General features: G+C 38.7%; 1 protein-coding gene across 12 annotated transcripts in view; it reads left to right on the top strand.

Annotated features, from left to right (window-relative positions):
* The window catches only part of LOC134347066 (multiple PDZ domain protein), a 234,251-nt gene that overhangs the window by 133,714 nt on the left and 85,459 nt on the right, over positions 1-15,078 (top strand). For all 12 annotated transcript variants that reach the window (XM_063049149.1, XM_063049152.1, XM_063049156.1 and 9 more), the window contains 3 exons: positions 5,962-6,158; positions 7,585-7,676; positions 8,697-8,778. In XM_063049149.1, coding sequence (XP_062905219.1) covers positions 5,962-6,158; positions 7,585-7,676; positions 8,697-8,778 — 371 coding nt within the window. The remainder of the gene's footprint in view (positions 1-5,961; positions 6,159-7,584; positions 7,677-8,696; positions 8,779-15,078) is intronic.

A 15,078-nucleotide genomic window follows, 5' to 3' on the forward strand; every position in this document is an offset into this window, starting at 1 on the left:
TCCTGCACCCTATTTCTTATGTTCTTATGTTTTGATTACAGATATTTTAACTTAAAGTTGGCATCTTGATTTGCTAGTATAATTATCCCTGTTTGCTCTCATTCACATTTGATTGGTTTTACCCTGAGTGAAATGGAATTTTGTTATCCAGAGCCATAATCTTTGAACTGATTACATTTAGATGTTGTTGGAAATGTGAAGCAAGTTGGCCATTTACTGCAAAGCACCAGCAGTTGGAACTTAAGATATGAATGTTTTACACTAATTGCTATTAAAAATATATCCATCATCCAAATGACATTAGATATAAATACATGGGCTAATGAAGCAGTCAGCTCACACAAGGCCTTCTCAATTCTAACACTGTTTGCTCCTCCAGTTCTCAGTAGCCAGTTGATCATCTACAAGTTTGATCTCTGAGTCGACAGCTACTAAATTCATCAAGATACTAAAAAAAATTACCAACTATTTGGCCATTTGCCTTAATATCCCATAATATGACTTGTAAACCCAAAATACTCTGCAGATGCTGGGGTCAAAGCAACACTCACAACACGATGGAGGAACTCAGCAGGTCGGGCAGCATCCGTGGAAATGATCAGTTAACGTTTCGGGCTGGAACCCTTCGTCAGGACTGAAGAGGGAAGGGGCAGAGGCCCTATAAAGAAGGTGGGGGGGGGAGGATGGGAAAGAGAAGGCTGGTAGGTTCCAGGTGAAAAACCAGTGGGGGGCGGGGGGGGGAGATAAAGGGGTGGGGGAGGGGAAGCTGGGAGGTGACAGGCAGGAAGGGTGAAGGAGGAATAGGAGAAAGCACAATGGGTAGTAGAAGGAGGCAGAACCATGAGGGAGGTGATAGGCAGCTGGGGGAGGGGGCAGAGTGAAATAGGGATAGGGGAAGGGAGGGGGGGAATTACCAGAAGTTGGAGAATTCCATGTTCATACCAAGGGGTTGGAGACTACCTAGACAGTATATGAGGTGTTGCTCCTCCAACCTGAGTTTAGCCTCATCATAGCAGTAGAGGAGGCCATGTATAGACATATCCGAATGGGAATGGGAAGCAGAGTTAAAGTGGGTGGCAACTGGGAGATCCTGTCTGTTGTGGTGGATGGAGCGGAGGTGCTCAACGAAGCGGTCCCCCAATCTGCATCGGGTTTCACCGATGTAGAGGAGGCCACACCGGGAGCGCCGGATGCAATAGATGACCCCAACAGACTCACAAGTGAAGTGTTGCCTCACCTGGAAGGACTGTTCGGAAAGACTCCTGTTGAAGGTGGCAGAGGACCCCACCACTAAGCACATCTTTCCCTCTCCACCCCTCTCCGCTTTCCGCAGGGATCAGTCCCTCTGCGACTCCCTGGTCCACACGGATCTCCCACCCGGCACTTATCCCTGTAAGCGTAAGTGCTACACCTGTCCCTACACCTCCTCTCTTGCCACCATTCAGGGCCCCAAACAGTCCTTCCAGTCCATCAATTAGGAGCAACACCTCATATACCATCTAGGTAGTCTCTAGCCCCTTGGTATGAACATAGAATTCTCCAACTTCCGATAATTCCCTTCCCCTCTCTTCCCCTATCCCTATTTCACTGTGCCCCCTCCCCCAGCTGCCTATCACCTCCCTCATGGTTTCACCTCCTTCTACCCATTGTGTTTTCCCCTATTCCTTCTTCACCTTTCCTGCCTATCACCTCCCTGCTTCCCCTCCCCAACCCCTTTATCTTTCCCTTTACTGTTTTTTCCACCTGGAACCTTACCAGCCTTCTCCTTCCCACCCTCCCCCCACCTTCTTTATAGGGCCTCTGCCTCTTCCCTCTTCAGTCCTGACAAAGGGTTCCGGCCCGAAACATTGACTGATCGTTTCCTCGGATGCTGCCCGACCTGCTGAGTTCCTCCAGCGTGTTGTGAGTGTTGCCATAATGTGACTGTTGTGGCAGATATTGTTTATTCCTGTGAAATGCCTTGGGCTAATTTAGTTATGATGGAGATGCCACAGTAATCTGTTGTTAGATGAAAATCAAAAAATATAATAGCTGAAGCTGGAAATCTTAAAACAAAACAGAACATGCAAGCAAAACTCAGCAGGTCAGGCAGCATCTGAGGAAAGAAGCGTAGTCCATATTTCAGGTATGCAACTCTTTGTCAGAACTGGGAAAGAGAGATGTAAGTTAGTTTTGAGTTGGAGAGAGGATGGAAAAGAGGTGTATTGAATAAAGGTAGTATTTGTGATAGGATGAGTTGAAAAGGCTTACTGAGGACAGTCACAAACAAAGAGAAAATCTGCAGATACTCGAAATCCAAGCAACACATACAAAATACTGCCTGGAGTATTGGAGTTCCTCCAGCATTTTGTGTGTGTTACTGAGGACAGTTATCAGTACATTAAACATAAAAGTCTCTGCAATGCATACTTAATAGTAAGGTGATGTGACGTGCCTATTAGGTTAAAATTATGCATATGGGAAAAGGGAAACCAAATCAATTAGTATAAACACAGAGAATGGAGAATACTGGAAAAGCTAAGCAGGTTGGCCAGCATCTCAGGAAAGATGAGGGACGTTTCAGGCCTGAGAAAGAGAGATGTTAGTCTGGATAGCTACGAAATGTCAGTGAAATCAAGGTTGTTTCTTTGGTAGAGTGAACACACTGCTGATGTATAATTTGTTGCTGATGTTCTGCCTTACCTGGACATATTCAGCAATCCAGGCTTTATGCAGAGAGAAAGAGAGAAAAAGGATGCATTTCTTGTATATAACCATATAAAAATTACAGCACGGAAACAGGTCATCTCAGCTGTTCTAGTCCGTGCCCAACTGTCTCTCTCACCTAGTCCCACAGACCTGTACTCAGCCCATAACCCTCCATTCCTTTCCTGTCCATATAGCTGTCCAATTTAACTTCAAACAACAAAGTTATACTGGAAGAAAAACCATGATATCTTAAGTTAGAGAATTCAATCAAATCAAAAGAAAGAAATCAATATAAAAATTAAAAATAATGCAACTAGTAGGATAGCATTGGCTCCAAGTTAATTTCCTAACACCATTATGGTTGATTATTTATCATACATGCAGCAATGATTCAGCCTTCATGCATGACCCAGAAGTAAGTTTTGAGTGGTTACTGCCAATTAAACAGAAAATGCTGATGAATAGAGCAGATTGTTTTCTATTCTGCCCACTGCTTAGACATCTATCCTCTTCCACCCCTGCCAACATAACTCCACTGTCCTTGATATCGACACGTAGGTCTGGTCATTACAGAACTGGGCAGCAAGCTAAAGGGAAGCAGCAGCAATGGCTACATTGCCTTGAAAAAGTATTCAAACCCCACAACTATTTTACTGTCTTATTTTCTAAAGTTAATATATAATAAAGTAGGATTTTTTGAGCTAATGTGCAAAATATTGTATAAAATGTCAAATCAAAAGAAAAATTCCAAACTCTGTCAACAATTTAGTAAAAGTTAGAAGTCAAAATTGATTAAAAGTATACACCCCCTTTGTAATTGTGACACTAACGTTCCTCAGATGCAGCTACTGTATATTACCTTACCAACTCAACCAGTTTGATGATGCAGAAAAATTGGAGGATCATCTGTTTTTAATTAATTCATAAGAATAGATGTCCCCACTCTCTGCAAGGTTTACAATATGATAGATTTTCACCCAAAATAAAAACAAGAGCATTCAAGGCAAGTCAGGGAAATAGACCACCAGACATAGGAGCAGAATTAGGCCATCTAGCCTATCGAGTCTGCTTCGCCATTCAATCATGGCTGATCCTTTTTTTTCACTATCTCCTTCTCAGCCCTAGTCCCCAGCCTTCTCCCTGTAACCTTTGATGCCATGTCCAATCAAGAACTTATCAATCTCTTCCTTAAATACACCCAATGACATGGCCTCTACAGCTACATGTGGCAACAAATCCCACAAATAACACTACCCTTTGGCTAAAGAAAATTCTCGGCATCTCTGTTTTGAAAGGGCACACATTTTTCCTGAGGCTATGTCTTTTTGTCCTAGACTCTTCCACTATGGGAAACATCCTTTTCACATCTACTCTGTCTAGGCCTTTAACATTCAAAAGGTTTCAATGAGATCCTCCCTCATCCTTCTAAATGCCAGCAAGTACAGACCCAGAGCCATCAAATGTTCCTCTGTGATAATCCTTTCATTCCTGGAATCCTCCTTGTGAACCGCCTCTGGACCCTCTCCAATGCCAGCACATCTTTTCTAAGATAAGGAGCTTTCACCAGTGCTTCATAAAGCTTCAGCATCACCTCCTTGCTATTCTAGACCTCTTGAAATGAATGCTAACATGGCATTTGCATTCCTCATCACCAACTCAACTGCAAGTTAACACATCTGCATCTCAGATTCCTGGAATTTCTCCCCGTTTAGAAAATTGTGCGCACATTTATTTCTACTACCAAAGTGCATGAACATGCATTTTGCAACATTGAATTTCATTTGCCACTTTCTTGCCCATTCTCCTAATCTTTCTAAGTCCTTCTGCATCTTTATCTGTCAAGACTTTGCAAAGCATCACTTTGAAGATACTTTAAAAATGTGGAAGTAAGTCTTGTGGTCAGTCGAGACTAAAGTACAGTGGAGATAGGACTGTGATATGGGGATGTTTTTCAGCAGCAGGGACTGAAAATCTGGTCAGGATTGATGAGAAAATGAATTAATAAAAACCTACTAGCCTGTGCCAGAAAGCTTAAACTTGGGAGGAAGTTTATCTTTCAGCAGGACAACTACCCAAAGCATACTACCAGAACAGCAATGGAGTGTTAAAATGAAGAAAATTGATATTCTTGAGTGCCCCAGTCAAAGTCCTGGCCTTAACCTGATCAAACATCTCTGGCAAGTCCTCAAGATTGCTGTGCGCCCGTGCTTCCCAACTAACCTGGCACAGCTGGAGAAAGTTTGCAAGGGGGAATGGGCAAATCTTGCTCCATCATGTTGTGCAAAACTGAAAGAAACTTATCCAAAATGACTACTGGCCGTAATACCTGCGAAAGATGGTTCAACTAAATACTGAGTAAAGGGGGATGAATACTTCTCAATGGATGACATTTCAGCTTTTGAATATTTAGTTTTTCATGTTTTTGAAATTTTCCCTGTTTTTTGGGGATCTTCTGTGAAAAGAAGGAGCATGTGCCTCACAAATAAAAATTCTCAGTTAAATTGATCAAAACCCCTGGTTGTAATACTCATTTACATGAACAAATGGTTGGGGTCTAAATACTTTTACAAGATGCTGTGTAACTCAGCTGCTGTCCTGCTGCTAGATGCCTCAACCCTCTGACAGCTTGCTTGTTTTAAAATAGTATACAAATGTCTCTGAGTATTTAAAACTAACTGTTTTACAGTATTTTTGTTTAAATCTTAAGTGGTTATCTATGAAAAATAGATTTAACAGTGCATTGAAACATCAACTATTAATTAAAATAAAATTAAGGATAAGAACACAGTCACTGCAGTTTTATCGAGAAGGGTAATGAACCCCATTCTAATATGTGTCTGTTGATACATTATTCCTCTTGAGAGTCAAGCTAACAGCCAGATACAAAGTACATCCAGTAGTTCTCAGCACACGAGTGCTTTACCACCATTGAATCCACTGGCTGAGCAGATCATTTGAATCAGTGTCTGATTTACAGCTCACTTATGTCTTCTATATTCCACCATCAAAGAGCTGATGACCAATGAGCCTATGAGTCATGCCTACATGACCTGAAGGAATAAAGGCATTAAAATATGCTTCCAATGTAATGAGAAACTCGTGTACTCTTGCCCCGTCAAATATTAACAGGCAACATGGTGCAAGCTGATGAAATTATTGCATAATAAAATTGTTGGTGAAGTTGAAACTCAGGCAGTGGGTTGCATTTGATTATAAATGATATAAGTAGAAAGTGAAGATGGTGAATATCTTTCTTGACTTTTATGCCTGAAGGGAAGATCAAACAACGGTATGGAAGCCTGGCAGGTGAACTCCATATGATTGAACTGGAAAAGGGGAAGAGTGGCCTTGGCCTCAGTCTTGCTGGCAACAAGGATCGATCCCGAATGAGTGTCTTTGTTGTTGGCATTGATGCCAATGGAGCAGCTGGCAAAGATGGCAGGTTACAGATCGCAGATGAATTGCTGGAGGTAAGCATGCCTTTCAGTGTATAATCACATGACACTCGTGTAACAAAGAGATGGACCGGCCAGATACATTAATTTAGTTATCAAGGTTCAAATAGATTATGACTTACTTTCATGATGCTACTGGTACTTTATCGGTACCTTTTCTCTTTTTTTTTTGACGTACAGGCTGGTACTGGTGATGAGTGGAATAGTTCTGACTACCCTATGTAGAGCCTTCGTGTCCACTGCAGTGCATTTCCGCACAATGCAGTCTTGCATCTTGTTAGCATTCTCTCTACTGCATTTCTGTAGAACGTAGACATGAATATGGATGTGCAAAGTCCAACTCTCTTTAGCCTCTTGAGGAAGAGGAAGCATTGATGAGCTTTCTTAACTGTGTAGGATATGTTCTGGGACTATGGGAGGTTGTGTGTGATGTGCGTTTTCAGGAGTTTGAAACTGCTGTGCCACTGATACAAGGTTGGGTGGGGGCTTGCCTCACCACTCAATATGATACTGGCTTATTTGTCCCAGGTCTTGCCTCTTCTGTGCTAATGTCCTGTAACCCTCAATTCTCTAATCTTTCAAACATTTATATATTTTCTCAAAATACACCCCCCCCCCCAATAATATAGTCTTAACAAACCTCCATTGTGGGAGATTCATCATTTTCTTTGAGAAATTATTCTTAAGCACTTCACTTTAAATAATCTACTCTCTAATCTTGTAAATGTTCCCTCATTTAAGATCCTCATACTACCAGAAACATATTATATCTACTCTGTCTTGTAAAAATCTTAATGTTTGAACAAGATTGCACCTCATTATTCTAAACTCCAATGAATATCTATCTCTTTAGCAGCTCAGCATTCTCATACTAGGAATTGGCCGCTTGAATCTCTTTTGGACAGCTTCCAGAAGTCACTATATCCTCAGGAGTTAAACAGGAGTTGAGTTATTCCCCACTGCTCCGTTTCTGTTTTGCTTATCAGCTTTTTATTTTAAATATAAAGTACCTTTTATCTCTGGTTATAATTTCCTCTTGTCAGCTTGACAGAGTTTTTGAGCTAATATGTAATGGGATTGTGAATGCCAAGCCATATATTGACACTTAATACCATAGTTTAGTTTTACACAACATGGAAAGATCTGTTTTCATATTTAAAAATGAGAAATAATTGAATATTGTTTCCAAAAGTTTTCAATCTTCACTTTTGTGATTTTTGCCAACTGTCAGCACTTTAAAAGCAAACAAGCTGATATTGTGATCTTGCTATTAATTTACAATAAAAATATCTTGAATTAAAAAGATGGTTGTCAATTATAAAAGAACTGAAGTCTAAACCCTAGTCCCACTGCATAATGAAACTTTTTGGTACTTAACACATAGCCAGACTTGATGAGAAAAAGCTTAATCTTACAGTTGTATGACTTACTTTCCTTACAGATAAATGGGCAGCTACTGTATGGGCGTAGTCATCAAAATGCTTCTTCAATAATCAAAAGTGCACCTTCAAAAGTCAAAATTATTTTTATCAGGTATGTTTCATTTTTTTGGGAATGTATTAAATTATTGATATAAAAGTGCATGCAAACACAATTAAAATATTTTGTCCTGTCCCATTACATATTTAATACCATCTGAATTTGGGTATTGCATCAGTACCTTTCTTTTAAGTCAGTCTTGCCTCAAATAGCACATTGGAGCAACATTTTACTGTGGGTACATGATGCTTTGGTACTCAGGGATCAAATTGCTACGAGTTTGCCCTGAATTGTGTCAAACACCATCTTACTGAAGCCATGTGCAGATGTCTGTCGAGACTATTCATAGCTGCCAAAGCAACAAAATGCAGCACGGAATACTAACTTCACATCAGTGCGACTGTCTGGAAACTCCAAACTCAAGCCTGTATCCTATCTTTATGCAGCTGTAAAAGCATTAAGTACAAACTAATCTATAAAAATTGCCAGCTGCTTTCAAGTTAATTGCTGGTTCATTTTTTTCTGTTAGTTAAATTAATTCTGCAACTGTAAAAATCAATTAGTCCAAAGGAGAACTGTGCTAGGTGCTGGAGGACTTTTTTTGTTGAAGGCCTCAATCCAATGTCTCATCTTAAGTAAAGTATTAATGTTATTGAATCACACCTTAACTGTGGAATGCTACCGGAGTTTCTGAACTGAAGATTCGACAGTGAAAGTTGAAACAATTTTCTGACTTGCAGGTGAGAGTGCTTCCAACTGAACTATAATTATAAAAAATACAAAATGGGTTTTCAATGTCTGTAGAGTTATTGAGGGTTATACATCAAGCACTTCACCCCTGACTGTGTCTGTTCTCTCTTACAATAGATTATTTTCCAGAAGATCTTCACTTTATGCTATAATCTAAAATTTACATTCTCCAAATCTAACTGGAAGATTTTAACTGGAGTGCGTACACAGGAGCAAATCTGACTGGAATACATTATCTTTGAAAGCAGCTGGGAATGATTGAATAATTTAGAGCAAAATGAGTTTTTAAAAAACTAATCACTAGTGTTTGCATTTCTTTTACAGAAGCACAGATGCGGTCAATCAAATGGCAGTCAGTCCTGTAAAATCGCCTGACTTCATGTCCATTCCAGGAAGCCAGCAGGAGGTAAAAATGCTTCTTCAGTTTCCAGTAAATTCATGAAAAGGAGTGTCATTGTTATCATTAGAAAGCTCCTTTTAAGTTCTCTGTTGTTTTTGCAGATGAATGTAAACCTACTATGTGTAGCAGTTAAAACTTGCTTTGCAGTACTTAGGATTTAAAAATATGACTGTGAAAGTCTGTCAAGGAGTCATAGAGCACAGAAACCTGCCTTACATTTCTCGATCTACATGCCAAACATCAATTACCTACCGATATGGATCCCATTTACCAGCACTTATTGCATAGTCTCTATGAATTTTTAATTCAAGTGCTTATCTAAGTACTGTTTCAGTGCTATGTGTGTACATGCATTCGCCACTTTGGTGTCCACAGCCACCCTATAGATGAAATAAATTTTTATCAAGCCCCCTCTAATCTCTTACTTCTTGCTGTAAACCTCTGCCATCTGATTCTTGATATCTGTGTTACGGGAAAAAGTTCTTAATTATTCACCCTTTCTATGCCCCTCATTCACTTCTATCAGGTTCCCCATCTGCTCAAAGGAAAGTAAACCCAGCTTTATTCTTGTCTCTCCCTATAATTGAAATGTTCCATTCCAAACAATATCCAGCACCCTCTCAAGTGGTATCTCATCCTTCCTTATAGCTTGGCGACGAGAACTGCATACAATCCTCCAGCTGTGTCTAATTAAAGTTTTATAAAGTTATACAACAATCTCCAGGCTCTTATCTTCTATGTCCACAAAATGAAGGCCATCATCTCATAAGCCACCTAATCTCCTTTATCTACATACAGTATCTGTTGTGCCACCTACTCATGCTGTACACCAGGATGCCTCTACCTCAATACTGCCCAGGGCCCTACCATTCATTGTTGCATGTCCTATCTTTTGCTTCACATTTATCAGGATTAAATTCCATCTGTCATTGCTTAACTTAATTTACCAAATGATGATTATCATCCTTCTGGAGCTATCCTTCTCACTGTCAGTAATACCACCAATGTTTATGTCATCTTCAAACTTACTAACCCTGCCTCCTGCCTTCATATTCAAACTATTAATGCATATAACAAGCCATAAGGATCCCATCAACGTTGCCATGATGAAGTTTTGATTGAGGAGTGATTTGAGAGAGATGTATAAGATAATAAGAGACTTTGATAGGATGGACAGCCAGTGCTTTTTCCGCAGGGTAGAAATTGCTAATACAAAGGGGCATAATTGAAATATGATTGGAGTAAAATATGAAAGGGTATCAAGTAGGTTTTTTTTAATGTAGTGGTGAGTATGTGGAATGCGTTGCCAGGGGTGGTGGTAGCGACAGATACATTAGAGACATCCAAGAGACTCTTAAGTAGGCATACGGATGAAAGAAAAATGGAGAGCTCTGCGGGAAGGAAGAGATAGGTTGATCTTGGAGTAAGTTGAAAGGTTGATATAACATTGTGGGCTAAAGGATCAACACTGCTGTATTGTTCTATAAACCACTGATCACAGGCTTCCAATCAGGGAAAAAAAAACCTTCCACGATCACCTTCTGTTTCTCATTATCAAACCAACTTTGGGACCTAAGGTCCAAGGGCTCTGATTTTTTTTTGGATCATCCTGTCTTTTCAAAGGCCTTACTGAAGTCTATGGTGACAACACAGGTGCCATGGTAGCGAAGCAGTCAATGCGACACCATTAAAGCTTGGGGCATCGAGTTCAAAGTTCAATACTGGCATCCTCTGTAAGCAGTTTGTACATCCTCCTTGTGGAATGTTTAGGGTTCCACTGGGTGCTCTGGTTTCCCCCCATAGTCCAAAGACGCACTGGTTATTAGGATTTTTTGGTCACTGTAAATAATCCCATGATTAGGCTAGCAGAGTAGATTGAAGGGCCAAAAGGACCTATTCCGCTGTATATCTAAATAAAATAAAAATAGATGAAGCATCAATCACACTGCCCTCTTCAGTGTATTTTGTTAGTTCTTTGAAAGCTCAATAAAAATAGACAGGATCTCCCATTAGCAAAGCAGTGCTGATTAACCCTGATCAACCCCCAGCTTTCTAATTATAGTTTTATCTTGTTCCTCAGGATATTTTTCCAGTACTTTCCCTGCCACTGAATTTAGACTCACTGGCCTCTGAATAACTGGCTAATAACCTGTTATTCTTGAAAAAAGGTATGAATTTGGATTTCAGGATGAAAACAGCATCTGTCAACTATTCCTAATTAATGTGTCAAAACCACACCGGGGGGACTTCCGGTAGCGCTCATGGAGTGAAGTCACGTTCTTGACTCGCTCCATCACCTCTGAGTTTTTTTTCTTCTGATCAGCTATATTTTAATTAACCATTAAGGCATCAACTTTTACAATACTTTGAATCAAATTGGGCTCTTCGATAACTGGATGCGTTTAAGGTCTGCTATGTCTAAGAATGGGAAAAACGGGAAAGATGGCAAACCTCCGGTTAAACCGAAAAGTACCGATTTCCCTCCGACTGAACCACCGGTGACTTTGAAAGCTATATCGGAGTTAATTCAAAGGGAAATTTCAACCTCTGTTACGGAGCTGATTCGTGCGGAAATTTCAATTAATTTCCAGAAAATTGCCGATTCAATCGATAAGATACAAACATCTATTACGGAACATCAGTCGGCTATATCTGATCTTCAAAAATCCACACAACAAAGTGAGCTTAAGATGGGGAAAATCGAAGAAACAATTAATGTAATGAAGAAGAAACTTGATTTTCTGACCTTTAAAAACTCTGACTTAGAATCTAGAATGTGACGGCAGAATCTACGAATGATCGGGGTGCGTGAAGCTGTTGAATCTGATAACCCTATGAAGTATTTTTCTCAACTTTTAAAAGATGCATTTCCTACTGTATTTCCTGACCAACCACCGTTATTGGATCGTGTTCACAGAGTTCCATCATACTCGCCTAGGTCAGATAGACCTCGACATGTTATTTTACGGTTTCATTACTTTCAAGACAAGGAGAAACTGTTTCGATTTGTTCGATCTAAGGGTTTCATTGATTTTCTGGATCTTAAATTCCGATTCGTGGAAGATTTCAGTAAACCAATCCGGGATCAACGGGTTCGTTACAGATCTATGATGTCGGAACTCTACAAGATGGATTTAAGACCAGCGCTGCTTTACCCTGCACGTCTAAGGATTCGTACGTTGGATGGAGCCCTCCGTTTTTTTGACTCTCCATCGGATGCCCAGAGTTATTTGGATCAATTTTCACCTTCAACATCTTAATTGTAATTTTTTAACTATCTCCGCTGATCGGAGGCTGTGAATTTGTCGGTCTTAATTTTTTTTTGCCTTATATGGGCAGAAAAGTTTATTTTTGATTACTTAATATGGTTGCTAAACTTTCTTTTTAACTGCGTCATTTCTTTCTTTTTCCCAGGGGATTCTGGGTGATTACTTCCTTACTGTCATTTTACGTATTTCCTTTGTGGCCTTAAATTTTGTAGTTTTTTTTAATTCTATTTTGTTTTGTAGGTTTTTATAACTAGTTTATGTTAATAATCTTTTTTTTTTGTTGTTCTGTTTATTCATGGGTCTGGGGTTTATTGCGGTTTTTTTTATATATTTTCTGGCTTTTATTCTGTTATGTGTTTATTTTAATTGAGTTATCTTTTTTTTATTCTTTTACTGTTTTATAATCAGCTGATCTTTTTTATATTTACACTTTTTTTTTAGGGAGTGTATACCGGAAGTCATGGGGGTAGTTTTAGTGCTTGCTTCTTTCGGGCTGGTCTGCGTTAGATTTAGCTTTGGGGACATGGGGTGGGGGGTGGTGGGAGGGGCTTCACTTTTTAGTTTCTTTCTTCTTGGGCTATATACATTATTGAAGTATTGGTTGCGTTCTTCTTCCCGGTATCTCTTGTATGTTCTATTCCCTCTCCGGGTTCGTGGGTCGAGCCTATCGTCAATCCTCCTTGTTGTGGGTTGACTTTAGGGTTTATGGAGTCTATTATTAATTTTGTCTCCTGGAATACTAATGGTCTTAATCATCCTATTAAAAGGAAAAAAGTTTTTAAAGTGTTCCTTAGACTTAAAGCATAAATTTTATTCTTACAAGAGACCCATGTGCGGAGGGGGGACAGACTGCGTTTTTTTAAATTCTGGAAGGAACAACAGTTTCATTCGAACTCCAATGCTAAGATTCGAGGCGTCTCTATTTTTATAGACTCCTCAGTTACTTTTATACAGCATGATATTATTTCTGATCCGAATGGTAGATTTCTATTGGTTAGTGGTTTACTATTTAATAAAAAAGTAGTTTTGGTTAATGTTTATGCTCCTAATATGGATTGTCAGGAATTTTATAAATCATTATTTAATCAGTTTCCGAATTTGAATGAGTTTTCATTGATCTGGGGCGGAGATCTTAATACCTGTTTGTCTCCAGCTTTGGACCGTTCGGCTCCTTTATGGACCTTACCTAATAAATCTGCAACTTTGCTTAATTCATTTCTTTCTGATTCTGGGTCGACGGACATTTGGCGCTTTTTGCATCCTCAGGAAAAAGATTTTTCTTTTTTTTCACATGTTCGTCATTCCTATTCAAGAATTGATTATTTCTTTATTGATTCTCGTCTTATTCCCTCAGTGATTAAATGTGATTATGATTCTATAACCATTTCGGATCATGCTCCACTTAAGCTTTCTATTAAAATTCTGGCCAATATACAAAATAATAGACAATGGCGTTTTAATTCGCTGTTGCTTCAGGTCTCGGACTTTGTTAACTTTATGAATGAACAGATTGATCTTTTTTTTACAATTAACCATACAGAGGATATTTCTGTTAACACTCTTTGGGATACTTTTAAAGCTTATATTCATGGTCAGATTATCTCGTATTCTGCTGCTTTGAGGAAGAAGCAGAAGCAGGAGGAGTTGGTAATTGTGGACAAGATTAAGGAAATTGATAAGAAATATGTTATAGCTCCTTCTGAGGAGTTATATAAACAAAGAACTGAACTTCAAATGGAACACAGTTTATTACTCTCGTCCTCCATTGTAAACCAATTATAGAAAACAAGAAGTGAATTTTATGTACACGGTGACAAAATTGGTAAACTGTTGGCTAATCAATTGAAGTCTAATTATGCTAAATCTCAAATTAATCAGATTTATAACCAAAATGATCGACTAATACTTGATCATGTGGGGATTAATCAAACCTTCTGTGATTTTTACTCTTCCTTATATCAATCAGAGTCTCCTCGAGATTCTAAATATATGAATGATTTTTTAGATAATTTAGACTTCCCTGAGATTTCACAGGATATGGCTTCTATGTTAGATACTCCTATTACCATGGATGAGATTAAGAATGTTATTTTCTCTATGAATTTGGGGAAAGCTCCTGGCCCTGATGGGTTTACCGTAGAATTTTATAAATGTTTTGCTCCTTCATTAATCCCTTGGCTCTGTAGGGTTTTTGAGGCTTCATTGAAACTTGGTAAACTTCCTGAATCTTTTAATAGAGTGTCAATCTCTTTAATATTAAAGAAGGATAAAGATCCTGCTCAATGTGCATCTTATAGACCAATATCTTTATTAAATGTTGATTCTAAAGTTTTTTCTAAGTTATTAGCAAATAGATTAGAAAAAGTACTTCCCTCTATTATTTCGGAAGACCAAACGGGTTTTATTAAAGGTTGTTACTCTTTTTATAATATTCGTACACTGTTAAATATTGTTTATACTCCCTCACAAAATGTTCCTGAGTGTGTTATCTCTTTAGATGCCGAGAAAGCTTTTGATAGAGTAGAATGGCCTTATTTATTTAAGGTGCTTGAAAGGTTTAATTTCAGCTTGAAATTTATATCCTGGATTAAACTCTTATATTATTCTCCTGTGGCCTCGGTCCGTACTAACTCTTTAAGTTCACCTTTTTTCCCTCTTTTTCGAGGTACTCGACAAGGCTGTCCTCTTAGTCCCTTATTATTTGATATTGCATTAGAACCTCTTGCAATTGCCATTGGAGAATCTCCAAATATTACTGGGATAACTCGGGGCTTAAAGTCCCATAAATTATCACTCTATGCTGATGATTTACTTTTATATATTTCTAATCCTCAAAAATCCATCCCGGCTGTTTTAGAGTTATTAGCACAATTTGATCTTTTTTCAGGTTATAAATTAAATCTTAGTAAGAGTGAACTCTTTCCGATTAATAAACAACTTCCCTTATATTATAAATTTCCATTTAAATTGATTAATAATTATTTTTCATATCTTGGAATTAAAATTACTTGTAAATACAAAGATTTATTTAAGACTA

This window comes from Mobula hypostoma, chromosome 5 (genome assembly GCF_963921235.1).
Source record: "Mobula hypostoma chromosome 5, sMobHyp1.1, whole genome shotgun sequence".
NCBI lineage: Eukaryota > Metazoa > Chordata > Chondrichthyes > Myliobatiformes > Myliobatidae > Mobula > Mobula hypostoma.